Source organism: Fukomys damarensis, unplaced genomic scaffold (assembly GCF_012274545.1).
Source record: "Fukomys damarensis isolate Sample0158 unplaced genomic scaffold, DMR_v1.0_HiC HiC_scaffold_23, whole genome shotgun sequence".
Classification (NCBI taxonomy): domain Eukaryota; kingdom Metazoa; phylum Chordata; class Mammalia; order Rodentia; family Bathyergidae; genus Fukomys; species Fukomys damarensis.
The window spans coordinates 62,631,289-62,649,618 of NW_022900935.1; the positions used below are offsets into that span (position 1 = coordinate 62,631,289).

Here is an 18,330-nt window from a genome sequence, read left to right on the forward strand (position 1 = left end):
TCCCCGGTACCAAAAATAAATAAAAAACACCAAAAAACGAAAAAAGTGTGCCTATCCATGGAATGCCATGGGAATGTCTCAATGCATGCACACATTGTACAACTGGTAAACTAAGCTAAACATGCTTATTTCCTTGAATATTTACCATTTGTGGTAAAACATTCAAAATCCTTTCTTCCAGCTTTCTGAAATGCATGTGTGCTCCTGTCACTGATAGCCACTCTACCAAGCACAGCACAGCAGAGCACAACTTTCTTTTTTTTTCCACGAAGTTTACTGGTACATTTTAGGTACACAGTACTGTTACATTCATCATTGGGATCCTGTGCCCTCACATGATGCATCCTGGTTCTTATTTTTTCCCCACAACCCTGCCCTCCCTTCACCCCCTCCACCCTTCCCTATTTACAAAGACTTTGTTTCCATTTTGTTCCTTTTCTCATATGTTTTCTTTTCCCTTCTTTCCTTTCCCCTACCCCTCCCACTTCCCCTACTCCTTTAGACCTTTTCTTCCTGTTACACATTATCAATTATATATTTTGAACCTTATTTATAGGGAAACTATTTGGTATTTACACGTGTCCTATTAATTTCATTTAAGAGTCTGGCCTCAGTGTGCATCCACTTAGCTATAAATGTCTCTCGTTTCTCATTCTTTATGGCTGAGTAGTACTAGCATGGTACTGGCAAAGAAACAGATCCGAGGGTCAGTGGAATAGATTAGAAGATGCAGAAACAACTCCAGACGCACTCAGCTATCTCATCTTTGACAAAGCAGACAGCTTCTTGATCTGATGGGCGTGTAGCACCCACTGTCCAGCCTTCCCTGCCCTCCCTCCTCTACTAACCACATGCCACCCTCCAATTCCCTGAGATCAACTATCTTAGACTGCAAATGAGCACGTCACATGATACTTGTCTTTCTGTGCCTGGCTTGTCTTATTTAGGAAAATGTTATTGAAAGAAAGATGGCTTCTGCCTAAGAGAAACAGAAGGGGGACTGGAACACAGGTAGCCAGCCGACCCTGCCTCTCAAAGGTGTTTAACGGGACAAAGCCACATGGTACGGCAGATTCGAGGTGGGACAAAACTGTAGTCAATCAGTAAGATTGCAAGTACAGTCGTTTAGGTAATATTGATCCAATGAGAAATCACAAGGTGGACACAAATATGATCTATCAATAAGATTATGACAAGTACAGTCACTTAGCTAACATTGATTAAGTGGGGATCCAGTGGGGAGTGAGTCATGTATGAGGGTTTTCTGTCAGGGATCTTTCCTGGAAGGGATGGGTAAGATCTTGGTCCCCCACCCAGGTGATCGATACCTATTAAGAATATCAATCAGTCCTTAGGGGAAGCACGCAGGGATGGGAGTTTCTCTTCTTTCGCAAGGCTGGCCTTGGGTGACTAAGCCTTGATGGTCCTCCACGTTGTCTTGTTTCATGTAACACAATGACCTCCAGTTCCATCCATGTCCCAAGGACAGGCTTTCAGGCCTTCGTGACTGAATCACAGTCCACTGTGTACATGGACCCCATGTTTCTTTGTCAGCTGGGGGGCTCTTAGATTGTTTCCATTTCTTAGCTCTTGTAAGTAGTGCTGCAGTGAACCTGAGAGTACAGACGTCTCTTGAACATACTGATTTCCTCTCCTGTGGACACTTACCGAGGCTGGAGATTGTGATTGATCATATGGTCCTTCTATTCTTAATTCTGTGAGGAACCTCCTTACCGTCCTCCTGATGTACTGATATACATCCCGCCCTCAGCGTGCAGGCCTCTCCTTTCCCCACATCCTGGCCAGCACTTGGTACATTTGGCCTTTGGACGACAGCCCTTCTCGCTGGAGTGAGGTGGGAGCTCATGGCAGTTTTGATTTGCTTTCCCTGAGGACCGATGATGTTGACTGTTTTCTCCTATATCTGATGGCCCTCTATATGTCTTCTTCTGGGAAATGTCGATTTAGGACTATGCCCCTTTAGTGATCAGGTTATTTGCGGGGGGAGGGGAGGGATGTTACTGATTTGTTTTATTGTGTTGCTGCTGTGTGGTGTTCCTTGTGGACTCTGGATCTCAGCCCCTCATCAGGGCTGTGATTTGCAAACATTTTCTCCCACTGTGCACGTTGTCTCTTCGCCCTGATGATGGCTGTGTAGATTTTCAGTTTGTGAAATCCCATCTGCCTATTTTGCTCTTGCTCCCCACTCTTTGAGGTCTTTTCAAGAAATCTTTGCCCTTCCCAATGTCCTGAAGTGTTTCTCCTATTTCTTCCAGTAGTTCCACGGCTCAGGTCAGATGATTAGGTCTATAATCCGTTTTGGGTTGAAATCTGCAGTGGCCGAGAGACAGGAGTCTGGCTCTGCTGTCCTGCTCCTGGAAGTCCGGCTTCCCCGCACCTGTCAATCTCCACACAAGTGCGCAGCCCAAAGCTGCAGACAACCAGCTCCGGCTGTTTGCGTCGTCTGGGGTTTTTTGTGGCCCCCACTGAAATGTCAGAATAGCAGTTTTTTCCAGCTTGGTGAGGAAAGTCGTTGATATTTTGATAAGGGTCTCGCTGATTCTACAGGTGGCTTTTGGAATATGGACATCTCCACCGCATTCAGGATCGCGGGTGCCTTTCCATTTTTTTGTATCCTCTTCCACCTTTTTCCATCAGCGTTTTGCAGTTTCCACCGTAAATTATCCTCCAAGTTATGTTTACATTTTTAAGCCATTTTAATCATTTTTCAAAGGAGGGGGGCAGTTTGTTCCTGGGATTTCAGTCTATGAGTCTACTCTCCAGCAAGGCCAGCGACTCTAGTCCTTGTGTGCCTTGCGGCCCTCAGCTGGGGCTTCCCATCTTCTGCTTAGAGGAAAGGAGCTGGATTCTCCAGGGCGGAGCCAACCCTAGCATCCTCGCCTCTGAAGGGCCCAGGAGCCTGTGCTTTTTAGTTTACATCGTCGTAGGGCCATCCACAGCGCTTTTCTTCTCCGCCCCCTTTAAACACTCTGAGCGCAGCCCCCCTACCCTCCATGTCTGGGTTCGGCTGTCTTGTCTACCAGGTAGAAACGGAACCATACGGTACTTGTCTGCAGGTGAGGGGTGCCTTCACCCAGCGCGAGGTCCTCGGGGTTCGTGTGGGGTGCAGCAGCTGTGGGGTTCCTTCCCTTGCCGGGCTGGATGACCCTCCTGTTGTACCCACACGCACTCTGCCGGCGCGGTCATCCGTGGAGGACCTGTGACAGCTCCTAACTTGGTTACTGTGACTGGTGCTGTTTTCAGTCCCTCTGGGGAGCGCCAGGAGTGCTACTGCCGGACCCCGTGGCGAGTCCATTTAGTCTTCCGAGGCACCATCACACCGGGCTCCGGCGTACATGGCTCCCGTCACCCCTCACCCTCACCCACACTTCCTAGTTCCTGCTTTTGATGTAGCGTCCCAGTGAGTGTGTGGTACCCGCGCTCTTTCTGTGGAAATCAGCATAAGGAAAGGGGCCGGGGCGTCTGACTGCTCTCCGGGATCCTGCCGCGCTGGGCCCAAGTCTTCCTAGGTTGTCCAAACCCGGAGAACACCCAGCACCCAGAGGGAAGCCCGACGTCGCCCACGGGCCATGCGTGACAACAGCGGGCAGAGGAGGCGCCCGGCCGTGACAGAGGGGGCACCCCGGTGGGGGAGGGGTGCAGAGGATGGGGTGCCATGTGGGAACCAGGGGTACAGGCACTCTGTGCCTCCTGCTCAATTTCCCTGTAACCCTTCTTTCAAGTAGAGGAGGAGGGTGAGGCAGGGTCAGAGAAGGCAATGTTCCGATCCCAAGATTCGGGGCGGCTGCGGGTTCTACAGCCAGGTGTGCGCCGAACGGCTGGACCATCTTGTGGGTTTAGTGTCCTGTGGCTGCAGACAGCATGGCGCGTGACGGTGAGCATGGTGAGGAAGGATAGGCAGGGGGTCACCAGGAGGACAGCCCCTGTGGGAGCTGCTCTGGGGACCCTGTGTAGGCTGAGTTGCTGAGGTCCCTTGTCTCAAAATGGGAGAGGCACCCAGCTCGCCGGCAGCCGTGGGCATTAATGTGGGACACAGGTGAGCACAAAGGGGCGAAGACTGACACCGGGCAACTCTAGGTGTGAGATAAGAAGTTTCTGGAAATGAGGAGCAAGGTTGTTCGCCAAGCCCAAGCACACAATTACGAGATCCCTGATCTTATGCCAGGAGACAGACACCAGAGAGGGATGACAGCAGGACATGGGCACAGCCCTAATGGAGCCAAGACCCCCATTCCACCCCAACCCGGAGTTTGGAGCAAGGTGGCCCCCAAGTGCCCATGCACAGCTTCCTACACACAGCAGGAGGCGTGGGGCCAGGAGGGAGGGAGCTGACCTCCACAGCACATAATCCTGTTAAAATATTCACCCTCACTGAGCCAGGCAGCGGCGAGATAAAGATGCTGAGAGGTTATACCAGGCAGCAGAACTGACACAGCAGAGAAGCCTGCTAATAAACCCTGCCTGGCCCTGGTATTGGAGCACAGTTGGCACCAGGCAGCCGGAGCACAGAGGTGTCCAGGATGGGACAGGACCCAGAGCTGGGGCGGAGGGGTACAGGTCTGCCAGCCACTCTGGGGTCAAATGGGAGGCTGCTTTTCTCAGCTCCACCCCGGCGAGCCTGTGGGCTTTGGGGCCATGGGAAGGGTTCTCAACACCACGGTCCTGAGAGCCAGCAGTCCCCAGGACATACATGATGATCTGTGTCCAGGCCCGGTGGCCTCCGCTGCCCCCAGTGTCCGAGGGACATGTGGACACACCTCCACCCCACCAATGGGCCGCAGAATCCTCCCCAGAGGGCAGACAGAGCCATCTGAACCCCGTCTGCTGGGCAGACTTGTGGCCAAGTCCTCAAGAGAGGTTCTTCTGTGTCCAGTTCCCTGCCTGCAGGACTCCAGCCAGGGCACACAGCCAGGCCACTCTGCCTTCAGCGTCCCCAAGAGCAAGCAGCATGTCCACCATGACACCTCCAAAATGCTGCCCTAGGAGTCCGGAGACCCAGCTTCCACCACGCTGCCCTGTGGTCACCGCGGGAACTGGGGGGTGAGCTCAGGGCTCCGCGACTCCTTCAACAGAGGGCACAAGCGCTCCCACAGGCATCTGAGGCCTCTCTGGCAGCCACAGCCAGAGAAAGAGAGAAGACCCACGAGGGCACCAGGCACTGCTGCGCAGCCGGCGGGGAGGTCAGGCACCTGCGGGGGCAAGCAGATGCCCACTGGGCCCCAGCACTGGGCCACTCTGGGCCTGCTGCCCACAGGACACAATGACAAGCTACGACTCATTCACGTGGGGTGATGAGAACAGGTGTCACAGGCACCACAGGCCCGTGAGGGACGATGCTCTGTATGTCCCTCGGCCACCAGTGGGGATGGAGCGCAGGCCTGGGCTGGCCAGTCCGGACCTACAGATGGTGCCCCGGACCTGAGCCCCGGGCACAGCTCTGCTTGCACAGGTGCTGGTGCAACCTGGTCCCCAGGTCCGGTCTTCCAGGGGCTAAGAAGCCCTGGGCAGAAAAATAGCAGATAGGGCTGGGGATTTAGCTCAGCAGCACTGTGCCTGCCTCACAAGTGCAAGGTCCTGAGTATGATTCCCAGTACCAAAAAAGAAACACAGGGCCAGGGATTTAACTCAGTGTTTCGGTGGCCTGCCTTGCAAGCTCAAGGACCCGAGTTCAATCCCCAGTACCAAGAAAAAAAAAACAAACAAACAAAAAAGAAACACAGCAGACACCGCGTGTGCATGCCTATATGGCGTTCTCAGGAAGCAGCACTCCGCACCAGGACTGGCTGCCCACAAGCCGTGCCTGTCCAGACTCAGCCTCCTAATGAGCTGGGGAGCCCATCAGAAAGAACAGCTGGGGTGCACACAGGTAACCCCAGCACTCGGGAGGCTGAGGCAGGAGAGGCAAGAGTTCCAGACCAGCCTGGGCTACATTTGAGACTTTGTCTATCTCCAAAAAATCCCAATAACAAACTGGGATGATAACTTTAAATGCTTCTGTCTTTTTAGGAAGAGCAACCTAGAACCACTTTGGAGGCTGAAGGAGGATCATGAGTTTGGGTAGCCTGGACTACATAGCAAGTTCAGACCAGCCTGAGCTCCATGTAAGACCTGCTCCGTTTCAAAAAAGAAAAAAAATAGCAGGACTGGGGCAATGACCTTCGACATTTCCAAACTTGGTAGCAAAGAGCAACCCAGAGTGAGGTGTGGTGGTGCATTCCTGTAATCCCATCACTCTTCGAGGCTGAGGCAGGAGGATCACAAGTTTGAGCCCAGTCTGGCTCAGAGACCTTGTCTCAAATAAAACTTTTTTAAAAGGCTGAGGACGTAGTTTAGTGTGAAGGCCCTGGGTTCAATTCTAACTAACTAAAAAATGAAAAAACAAGAGTAACTCTTATCTGATCTGATCCAAATCTAGGACAGAGGCTGGAGACTTTGGTGAGCTTGGGGCACCTTGTAGTGACAGAGTGGAGGTGCTCGACACACACAGTCACGGTTACACACACACACCAAACAGATGCGGACGTGCACACACCTCCATGTACACACACACAGGATACACACCTGCGCACTCGTGCACACGCATGTACACGCATACACAATACTCACACGTACCACATCATGTGGGACGGACACAGACACACCCACACTGCACACGCCACACCACACCACACATATACACGAGGGTCATGTGACAAGGACAGCCGCCAACCGACAGACCCCTCCCTCAGGGAGGACACCCCGCCACCGTGGTGTGAGGCACAGGGCTGCCTTCCTCCCCGGCCGCAGACAAGGCTGAGGTGGGAACAGCAGGTGGCCACGGCCAACCCCAGGCCAGGTCCCACTGACCACGACATGAGGAGACGGCGTTTCACCTCAGAGTGCCGCCTCGAACCCAGGACCTCAACCCAGTCATGAGAAAGCCACAGGAACCCCGACTGAGGGTCATTTTACAAATCCCTGCCCACCGCGCCTAAAACTGTCACAGTCGTAACAAACAAGGACAGAGGAGCCAGAGGACGGAAGGTCATGGAGATGATCCAGGCCAGAAAAGGATTACAAATTTAGGTTACAAACTAAGGAAACCTGAGCAAATGCGGACTTGGGCTCACTGCAGGTAGCTCATCAGTAAGGCTCGCTGATTATGGCAGTGTACCATGCAGCATCATGACAGGGAGCTGTGTGTGCGTCTGTGTGCCAGTGGGTGCTGTTAGTGACCAACCCAGTGCCTTCTCACTGAGCTACGCGCCATGCCCATCCCTTTCTGGAATTTTTATTTTGAAACAGGATCTTGCCGATTTGCTAAATTGCCCAGATTGAGCTCCAATCTGTGATCCTCCTGTCTCAGTGTCCCAGAGTGCCGGGGTTACAGATGTGTACCCCTGCACCTGGCGTGTATCGGAGCCCTCCATCCTGCCTTGGCAATTTTGGGGGATACCTAAAACTGTTGTAAAATAAAAAGTCTACTTTTTTTTAAAAAGTTTTGGAGCTGGGCATGGTGTCATACACCCATAATCCCAGCACTTGGGAAGCTGAGGCAGGAGAATTGCTTTGAGTTTGAGAGCAGCATGAGCTAAATAATACGTGCAGGGCCAATGTGAACTACATAGCAAGACCTGGTCTCAAAAACAAATTTGCCTATGCCAGTTCAGTGGCTCATACTTGTAATTCCAGAATTCTGGGAGGCTGAGGCAGGAGAATCATAAATTCAAGCCCAGCCTGGGAAACTTAGCAAGTTTGTGGCACCCTGTCTCAAAATTAAAACACAGCACAATAAAACAAAAGGCCCAGGGTTCAATCACAAGTACTGCCAAAAAAAAAAAAGGTTTTGCCTCACCAGAAAATATAATAAACAATGGTATAAAATTTCCCCTAAACTGATTTATTCATTCAACAAAACTGTACTGAGCCCTTTCCTCCTTGGGACGCTGCCAATCCTTGGGGACACAGCAATGACCAACATACCAGGCCCTGTCTTGAGAAGCTGAGACTCTGCCACCTACCAAGGCACACCCAGCATCCGAGGGACAAGATAAGTGATGAATGTTTACCAGGAAAATATATTCCAAGTCACAAACCCCAAAACTACACACTGCCAGCGACATAAAGACCCTATAGCACTGCAGAACGCAGAGCAGGAGTCCCCTTCATCAAGGGTAAGGGCAATAAACAGCCTGCCCTTGGGGAGGCACACAAGCAATCTCAGGCACAAAAGCACCTAACTTCTCCAGCTAATGGCTTAAAATGCCAGCACACACCCGCTCAGCCACCAAAGAGGAACAGTAAAAAACTCAAAGGAGGCCGTGCTGAGAGGGTAGAGGAACGGGGGGGGGTGCACCACCAACTGCCTCGACTTTTTATTCTTTGGGGAAGGAACTCGGGGCCTCACACATGCTAGGCAAGTGCTCACCACTGAGCTACGCCTTCAGACCCACTTCGACCTTTTCATTGCTAAGGAAACATTATTCATGACTCCTGTTACAGACAGGAAGGAAGTCTGCACAGAGGGGGCCGGTACAGTGGGGTTTTATAGCACAGGAGAGACAGGGCTCAATCTGACTCCAACAGAGACAAGCTGCACAACCTCGCCCGAGGAACAGGGTGGGGTCCGAGAATTACTAAGAGAAAGCATCAAGGCCAGGGGCATTCTTGCTGGACCACTCCCCAGGATCCCTGCTGCAAGTAGAGACAGGGAGATGGGAGACCGAAGTGAGGGAGGCGGGCAAGGAATCTGCTCAGATCCCAAGGGTGGTGATCAGACAGGATTTCTGGATTTTTGCCAAATCAACTAGCAAGAGGCTACGCTTAGGCTCGATGAGCCAGGACAGAGGCCAAGGTCCAGGCCTTGAAGACACAGAAGAGGCTAACTAGAGATAGCTCAAGGAGATATAGTCTTGTCATCTAAGCCGGCCCACTGGCAGGAACCCGAACCCCTAAAGTCGTTTGTCCAGTGCCCTCTCTAAGAACTGCCCCCCAAAGAAGTAAATGTAATGGAAAAGAAGGAAAGGAAAAGGAGTCAGGGATGGCACGTCGTGTACAGCTGCACTATTTTGTAAAGAAAAAGCTCTCTGTAGTCCCAAAGCCCAATAGCATCCTAAGTGATCAAGGCTGGCAAATTGGCGGTATGCAGAAGTGGTTAGAAGTAGTTAAATGTGGGTTCAAGTTCAGCCCCTCCACTCACTGAATGGCCTTAACCTCCTCTCTCCACCTCGGTTTCCCAGCTGCAAAGCAAGGGTATCCCTAAGTGCCACCGGCAAGCTCAGAGCAGCATGAGATCCTGGGTCGAGCCTGCTGCCTGGTCTATAGGAAAAGCCTGGAACCAGCAGCTACAACCATCCACGGCGCACTCTGAGGCGAGGAAGGAAGTGGAACGAAGACGTGAATGAGGTGCAAAGCCAGAACAAGGGACAAGTTGGTCAAGCACAGCAAAAAGGTCCTGAGGACAGCAGGAGCAGACTCTCACACTACACCCAGGCGGGCGGGAGGGGATGAGTAGGGTGAGGGCAGCACGAGAAACTGCAGGGTGACAACTTGCACCTGGGCATGCATGTTCCACCGAGCCCAGGGCTAGCCCCAAATGTACAGCTCTGCCCTCTCAGCCAGACCCGGACCAGGCGTCGGCTCCCAGCTTTCCTGTCCCCACCAGGCACCTGGCACAGCCTATCTGGCCCCTTCCTGCACCCAGAAATGCCTCCAGCCCTGGGATTCTGTTATCAGCTGGGACACAGTACCACTGAGAGTGACAGCGAGCCCTCTGCAAGGGAAGCAAACTACAGCAGGGCTGTGCTGGAGTCTCCCAAGAAGATGAGCCTAGGGCCAAGCTGCCCAGTGCTGGCTGGGGGGTACGCTGTTCAAGACACCCTAGGGATCCTTTCAGCCACCCCCACCATGCCAGGGAGCTCCCAGCACCCTTGGCACTGGGGGCACCAAAGGGAGGAAGAATCAGAAAAGAGTGAGGCTGTGTTCTGCGGCAAGAGCCTGGGTGTTGTCACATTTCTGCTGCTTCCATCCCATTGGCCAGGACATGGTCACATGGTCAAACCTTGCTGCACAGGATGCTGGAAAATAGAGTCTTCCTTCTGGCAGCCATCTTGCCACGAAGAGTGGTTGTTGTAGACAACTTGCCATCTCTGCCCAGTTTAAAACCCAGACCCATTGACGATCCGCGGGTTCCTGGGTGACCCCACTCCCTCCCAGCCCTGGATACTCCTTCACTTCCTGTCTGTCCTTCGTTTCCCAGGATCAGCTCATCCTGTAGGTCTCGCGTGATTGTTAGAGGCTCGCAGGAGCCAGTGACCACGGAGCGCCCCCGTGCTGTCCCAAGCAGCCTGCAGTTTTCCTGCACATGGGTCCAAGTGTGCTCAGCCCACACAAGTAACCTAGGGTGTCACTTCAACACTCCCTCTGTGGCGTGGTCAGCCATCACACGGCTCACGACCTTCAGGGAGGGCAGCGTTGCCAAGCTGGGTGCCAAACACAAATTCTTCCCTGAGGAATGTGTTTCCATAGGCCTGGAAGCGGGGGCCAGAATCTGCACCCTACAGTACCCGGGCCACACAACGTTGGCTTTACCTCGGTACAGGCTGCTCATCGCGTCTGTGAGGTCACACAAATGCAGTAGTGACCACCTGGTGACTGCTGCCTCAGAAGGCAAAAGGGAGGCGGGCAGCTGTTGTCATGTTTGCAGTTCAAGATTTAAATTTTTGATCTGGGTGTGGCAGCACAGGCCCGTAATCCCAGAATTTGGGAGGCTAATCGCTTCTTGGCCTTTTGACTAAAATCAAGTCCAGAATTTGGGAGGCTGAGGCAGGAGGAGTTCCAGGCCAGTCTGAACTACATATTGAGAACTTGTATTCCCCCCAAAAAATTATTTTAAATTATGACTTAATCCCCCCACTTCTAGCCCCATGAAATCCAGCAACAAGTCCTTTATCAAAACCTACAGAATCCACCTCAAATCCATCCCTATCCATCATCCTACACCCACCACCCTGGTCTGGGCCATGGTCCTGTCTGGCTCACCCCCTCCTAGGAGCCCTTACAGAGCAAGGGGAGGAAGAGGGTTCTAGGCTGGGTTCCACGTGGACAGGGGTAACCTACCTCTCAGGCCCCACCGGGAGGCCAGAAGCCCCAAAGGCCTCCTAGGAGAAGGTCCCCCTGTTCCCCTAGATCCCCAGGGTCAGTGAGAGCTGGGGCATCCCCCCCTGGGCCTGGGCCTGGGCCGGGAAGGCACTGCTTCTGAGTGGAATGTGCCCCCTGCTGTGTCCTGGGCTCTTGGTCCCATCCTCCCTGGGGGCAGGTGAGAATGGAGTGGGGAGGAGCCCAGCGGACTCTGATGACGCAGGAGTTCATGCACTGACTCTGCAGCCAGGCCTGTCCTTCTGGGCACCGCCCCATCCCCGAGGGTGCACAGGACAAGGCACCCACCTGACCCTGGGACTTTGCCCTCCTCCTGGCACGGGCTGCCCTGTGAATCCGCTTCTTCAGACAGTCTGTCATGGCACGCTCGGACGTCCTCGCGCTGACTCTGGCCGCCCTTCTGGCTGCAGGGGCTGGGGCTCCCGTCCATACTCAGGGCCCCCCGAATAAGCTGCTCCTCGTGTCCTTTGATGGCTTCCGCTGGGACTATGACCGGGACGTGGACACCCCCAACCTGGACGCCATGGCTCAAGCTGGGGTGAAAGCTCGCTACATGACCCCGGCCTTTGTCACCCTGACCAGCCCCTGCCACTTCACGCTGGTCACTGGTGAGTGCCAGCCTCTGGTGGGGAGGGCCAGCAGGAGCCGCAGTGAGGACCTAGAGCCCTGCCCAGGGGCCCCGGGGACAAAGGTCACAGGCCTCGCTCTACGAAGGGCCCCACAGTGACAAGGCTGTCGGTGGCATCGATGGAGGGCGAATAAAACACCCAGGGGCCACATTAAACAGCGTCCCGGAGCAGGGTAACAGGCCCAGGGCCTCTGGGGCGGCCGGTATGGGTCCTGGCCCACTTCCCCACCCTGCCGCCTCCTCCTCCCTCAGGCAAATACGTGGAGAACCATGGGGTCGTCCACAACATGTTCTACAATGTCACCACCAAGGTGAAGCTGCCCTACTACACCACACTCGGCATCCAGAGCTGGTGGGACAACGGCAGCGTGCCCATCTGGATTACCGCCCAGAGGCAGGTCAGGCGCTTCTGACAGGGGGACACCAAGAGGCGACAGGGCCCTGGGCACCCCGAGGCCGTGACCTCTAAGAGTTCGGAGCCCCAGGCTCCTGGCACCCCAGCAGAGAAGGGGTAAACAGAGGCCGGAGGGAGGGGCTGGGGCCGAGGACAGGCTCGGGTCACGGCCTTAGCCCTGTCTGGTCCTCTCTGGTGCCCTGAGATCACAGGGCATCGCTCTGCTGTCCCCAAGGGAGGGATGGCCTGCCCCTGGGCCCTTCAGCCCTGGGGGGACAGAGTCGCTGGGGGAGATCACTGAGGCTGCACGTGACAGTCAGCACTGAAGCAGCCACCCCTCCCGCCCAACCAGGAGCTGGGCAGTGGTGTCCAGCCAGAGCCCCGGATCTGCAGTGCTCCAGAGCCTTCCGGTGGGCCGGGGCAAATGGGAGACTTCAGGCCAAGCCCACATGGCCCCCGGGCCCCCTGAGCTCCTGCCTCCTCCCCAAGGCCAAGGCCAGAAAGCTGAAGCAGGGAACTGGGCAGTCCATGGCACTCCACCCGCAGGAAAGACGGGCAGGGCCAGACCGGTGAGGACAGGAGGGTCACAAAGCAAGCAGCAGTGGGTCTACGGGAAGATGGAGGCCAGGGCGGGGGCCAGACAGACGCTTGCCGAGATGAGGGTCCGGCAGGGCAGGCCAGCTGCGGTCACCAGGGAGGGCTCTCTGGGCAGCTTGGCCTGAAGAGAGGGACCCAGAGCCACAAGGATGATGAGACGTGGCGAGCTGAGGCCCCTGCGTCCATCACGTCACTGAGCGCTCCAGTGCGCTGGGCATTTTTATCTCATGCGTAAATTGGTTCTGGCCCAGATAATGGGAGACAAGGGCTACTTTAGAAAATAAAAAGCGTCAGGGCCACAGACAAGAGCAGAGCTGAGGGGGACACAGCCGCAGCGGGCAGGGGAGGTGAGTGGGTGCCGAGCGGGCAGGGAGACCGCGGCCTCAAGGCCAGTTTGCCTCTGCAGGGCTTGAAGACAGGCTCCTTCTTCTACCCCGGCGGCAATGTCACCTACCAAGGAGAGGCCGTGACGCTGAGCCGGAAGGAAGGCATCGCCCACAACTACAAAGACGAGCAGGAGTGGAGGGCGAACGTGCACACCGTGATGAAGTGGCTGACCGAGGAGGATCTGGCTCTGGTCACCCTCTACTTCGGGGAGCCAGACTCCACCGGCCACAGGTATGGCCCCGAGTCCCCGGAGCGGAAGGAGATGGTGCGGCAGGTGGACCGGACTGTGGGCTACCTCCGCGACAGCATCGAGCGCCACGGCCTCACCGGCCGCCTCAACCTGATCATCACGTCTGACCACGGCATGACGACCGTCCACAAGGGGGCCAGCGACCTGGTGGAGTTCCACAAGTTCCCCAACTTCACCTTCCGGGACATCGAGTTCGAGCTCCTGGACTACGGGCCCAATGGGATGCTGATTCCCAAGGAGGGGCTGCTGGAGAAGGTGTACGGGGTGCTCAAGGACGCCCACCCCAGGCTGCACGTCTACCGGAAGGAGTTCCCCACGGCCTTCCACTACGCCGACAACCCCAGGATCACGCCCCTGCTCATGCACAGCGATCCAGGCTATGTCATCCACGGGGTACGTCTGCTGGGCGCCCAGGGCCGGGGCTCCTCCCACTCCTACAGAAGGCAGCCCCGTTTCTTGCTAGCCCCCAGTCTGAGGAGTGTCAGCTGCCAAAGGCCGATCCCTGTGCGACGGGAGTACACATGCGCGTGTGTACTGAGGTGAAGAGGGGCTCCAGCTGCAGAGGGGACACAGGCCACAGGGACCAGGGGTGCTGAGCAGGAAGCAGAGACCAGGTGGGTGGGGCAGATGGGAAGGGAGTCACCCTCAGCTGCAGCCCAGAGGCCCAGCCTAGCCCCAGGCAACCCTGCCACGTACTAAGGTCGCCTCTTTTCAGCAGCTGTTCACCAAGTCTCTGTCTTTGGGGGTCCTGAAATTCAGAGAAACTGAGGCTCAGAGCCTCTCGACCCACGTGGGTGGGAATCCACAGGCAATTCTGTTGGGGAAGGGGAAGGGGCTCTGGGGCCCTGACCCGTGGACTCTTGGCACTGCCCCTAGAGAGTAAGTGTCCAGTTCAACCAAGGTGAGCATGGCTTTGACCACAGAGTCATGGACATGAAGACCATCTTCCGGGCTGTGGGCCCCAGCTTCAAGGCGGGCCTGGAGGTGGAGCCCTTCGAGAGCATCCATGTGTATGAGCTCCTGTGCCAGCTACTGGGCATCGTGCCTGAGGCCAACGACGGGCACCCCGACACCCTGCGGCCCATGCTCCGGTCAGGTGAGGGAGGTGCCCGCCCAGTGTGTGCATGGGGTGTGCTGTGCTCCAGGGGCCTGGTGGAGATCGGTGTGGTGCCGTCTGTCTCCCTCACCAGACCCCTGGCTTCCTACAGGGTCTGTTCTCCTGCCACGCAGGCAGCTCCACCGGGTGACGGCGCTGCTGGGAGCCCTGATTCTTCTGGTCAAGGTGGCCTAAAGTTCCCCAGTTGAGGTCAGAGGCTGGAAGGAGGGATGGTGGGACCATGCTCCCCAGCCTGACATCCCCACAGTGTACCTGGGCAGCAGGACAGCTGCAGCCCCTCCTCCTCCAGGGTACCCTGTGCTCCCTCAGCAGGGGAGCTGCTGGAGCTGGTGGGCCACCTTACTTCTCTGTGACAGGTCTGGGCCGAGGCAGAGAAAGGCAGGCATCCCTCAAGTCCTGCAGACAGGAGCCTGCTCAGAGCCAGGCTGGGGTCTGGGCTTGAAGACACAGTGAACAAGAGGGACCAGGCCCCACCCTAGAGACAGGGTCAGCATGGACAGGAAGAGAGGGAACCCACACCCAGTGGACTTGGGGTAGGAGCTGAGTGAGGAGGAGACAGTCACACCCAGCCCAAGGGTGGGGGCAGCCTCTAGGCAAGAGCCCTGAGGGTCTGCCTGCTTCTGGAGAGACAGAGGCAGGTGTCAGCAGGTGAGAAGGGTACCAGGTGACGTGCATGGCCCGCTGAGGCCCCCTCCACATGCAGCAGAAGCCCCGGAAGACACTCTGTGGGACACAACATGGCCGGGGGTAGCTGGTCACCTGAACACCCTGGTGCTAGGCAGGACCACAGAAATGGGAGCAGGTGGCAGCCAGTTAGGTGGTCACTGCAGAGGTCCAAGCAGAACACTCTGGTGGCAGGAGTGGAGGTGACACAGAGGACAGACTGAGGACACCTTCAGGAGGCCCTAACTCTCAGCTTGTGGAGAGACAAGTGCAGGGGTGAGGAGAAAGTACAAATACAGGATAGCCTGAGGCTGGGACCCAGGGCAGGCGGAGCCGCTGTGAAGACCTGAAGATGCCGGGGAGGGGTAAGGCCAGAAACCCAGGTCCTGCTTTGGTCTTGGCACAGCACTGGGGTTCACAGCGCCACCCCTCTGCCCTCCCCGCCAACCAGGAGGTGGGCTCAGCAGAGGGAGCACGGGACTTCACAGAAGGGGAGGCGAGCAGCGAGCGGCAAGCCACAGGCGCCCCAAACCTTCCCAGGGGGCTTGGGGACGGACCCCCTTCTCCAGAACACTCTGGCAGGGGCTCACCATTCCCGAGGTGCGAATTCTCCCACTGTGGCCGGTTTGTAGCTGCCAACACGAAGCCACCAAACTGCCCTGAGGGAAGTGACACACAGAAGCCACGCTGCTAAGAGCTGCGGTCATAGCATCCCCAGGACAGGCCCCTGCCCAGCTGGACGCATTCGAGGCCAGAGCTGCCACATGCTGCCAGGTTCTTCCCCAAAGGCAGAGCCTGAGGCTCTACCGAAAGGGAGGTGGCACTACAGGGCAGCCCTTGGCTGTCACTGACAGAGTCTGGACACTGCGGAGGACCTGCAGGGGAGTATGGGGTCCTCCTCCCTCTGAGGTCCCCCCCAGCCCGGAGAAGGTCCTGAGCCCCCCTGTGCCTCCATCCAGCAGGCCATCGGGAGTTTCCAGGGACGAGCCATGCCCTGTCTGACCGTTTCCCAGTCTCCCTGCCTCTGCTCCTCACCAGCCTGCCCCTCCCTCGAAGCTGACCCCTGTCTTCCAGGAAGCCTGAGCCAGGCCCCTGCCACCACGGTCGCCTGCACTCCAAGGGACTTCATCGGCAACCACACCCGTGTGCTCTGTCCCCTGCTGCATCGGCCCGGGCCTGGCCAGCCCAGTGCCCGCCAGGTTCACACTCCACAGCGACAGGCCTACTCACACATCCTCAGCCCCTCCGAAAAGATCCACCCCGGAAATCAGCACTGGGGTCCCCACACCAGGACCCCAGGCACTGGCTCCTGCCTCAAGCTCTGGACCTGCCACATTCACCCATGGGGGGCTGCCCAGCACACTGCACCCACAGAATAAAGGACCAGCTGCAGCACCACCGCACAGACGCTAAAAAGTTGCAGTAGCCACATGAGGGGGGGTCTCCAAACACTGCGGCCGTCCTGACTGCCTGATACTCCCCCCAACACGGAAGAAATTGCTAATTCATTCCTTGACAAACACAGTACACCTGCACGTGGGCCGAAACCCACTAGCCCAAAAAGTCACCAGGAAGGACACCTGCTGGCCACGCCGGCTGGGGTCCTCCTGGCCCGAGGAGTAGTCTCTGTCACCATGGGGGAGGGTCAGCAGCACCGGAGGTCCACACAACCTCAAAAGAGAAAAGACCTAGTTCAGAGCCCATGTCTGTGTAGCAGCCTCACCAGTCTGCTCTCTAGGGAGTGGGCCAGGGTACTTTTCATTTTTCAGTACTGGGAATCGAACCCACGGCATTGAGCTACATCCCCCGTCCCTAACAAACACACACACACACAATTTTTTTTTTTTTTTTTTGAGACAGGGTCTGGCTAAGTCATTAAATTACCCAGACTGGGCTAGAACTGGCGATCCTCCTGCCTCAGCCTCCCAGAGTGCTGGGACTACAGGTGTGGGCTACCACACCCAGATGCCTTCTATTTTTATGACCCCTTTCAATATTTAGTTGCTGTTACTGATTTACCATTTACATCTGTCTTAAATGTTTTTTCCTTTTAAAATTAACTTCAGTAACTAAGAATGCGTTGATTTAAAGAAAACTGTTGACTAAACACAGCTAGCTGGTGGACAGGACGAAAGAGTCAAGGGATCTCACACCGCCTGCCCCCCTCCCAACCCGCCAGCTCAGCCCGGAAGCTGCTGGGACACCTTCCCTCCACGCCCGCCCCGGCCAGAGCCCGACTTCCCCAGGCCCAGGCCCGGCGGAGACGCACTGCGTGTCCCGGGTGCCCTGCCCGAGCGCCTACCCTGGCACTACTGTACAAAGCGCACTTCGCCATCAGCCCACCTGAAACAGCCCCCAGGGAAAACCGGAGCTAAACAGCCAAGCCCTGCGCTCTGCAGCCACAGGGCGCTGACGCCGACACTCCGGTGTCATCCACACCCGACCGCGGCCAGTCCAGAGCTGCGGGAACGACGCCCAGGACCACAGCAGTTGCTGCGCTGCAGGCAGGGTGTTGGAGGAGCAGAAAGCCCTCTTGTCAGGCGGTCCTGCTCCGTCAGAGCTGGCACTGCACACTGTCACCAGGAGGCGGCGCTCTTGGGCTCCTCCGCACCCTATGAAGCCTTTTTGAAGCAGTTTCTAAAGTGCACAGGGAGAACCCAGGCGTAGGCTGGACGCCTGTTATCCTGGCACTTGGGAAGCTGAAGCAGGAGGATCACCGAGAGTTCAAGGCCATGGGGAGATCCTGTCTCAAAAAATAAATAAGGAAATAAAGTGTGCAGTGAGAGGATCCTGAAACTCCTATCCCTCCTTGCCGCTTCTCCCTCCTCCCTTACAACAGCACCCGCGCTGCGCTGGCCCTGGGGGAGGGAAGGATAGAGTTTGCTCGAGGTTTCAGATGGAACGCAAGTGGGTGCCCGTAGGTTCGGGATCTAGGACTTCCGGGACCAGGTCTTATTTGGGTGCCTCGGGGAGGGGGTTCCTGGCCCTGGGCTGAGCACCGAGGCTGCCCGGACAGGCGCTTGGCCCTCCGGATGCGTGCGCCTGGCTGCCCACCGGCCTGCACTCCATGAACTTTCCGCATGGGGGGTGACTGGGAGCCGGTGCCGCACAGCCTCCGGCGTCACTCGGCCGGCTCC

The 18,330-nt window shown here is 56.4% G+C and overlaps 1 protein-coding gene across 3 annotated transcripts; it reads left to right on the forward strand.

Annotated features, from left to right (window-relative positions):
- Positions 1–11,417: 11,417 nt before the first annotated feature.
- On the forward strand, positions 11,418–16,445 carry Enpp7 (ectonucleotide pyrophosphatase/phosphodiesterase 7). Of its 3 annotated transcripts, none has more exons than XM_010618536.2 (6): positions 11,419–11,765; positions 12,038–12,183; positions 13,183–13,806; positions 14,290–14,509; positions 14,622–14,719; positions 16,153–16,445. In XM_010618536.2, exons 1-5 carry the CDS (start codon positions 11,516–11,518, stop codon positions 14,702–14,704), a joined length of 1,323 nt encoding a protein of 440 aa, XP_010616838.1. In that variant the 5' UTR covers positions 11,419–11,515; the 3' UTR covers positions 14,705–14,719; positions 16,153–16,445. The 3 variants fall into 3 exon arrangements, with proteins under 3 accessions (XP_010616839.1, XP_010616838.1, XP_010616837.1); XM_010618535.2 differs by having other exon boundaries at positions 11,422–11,765; positions 16,268–16,445; XM_010618537.2 differs by lacking the exons at positions 14,622–14,719; positions 16,153–16,445 and having other exon boundaries at positions 11,418–11,765; positions 14,337–14,503.
- Positions 16,446–18,330: the final 1,885 nt, after the last annotated feature.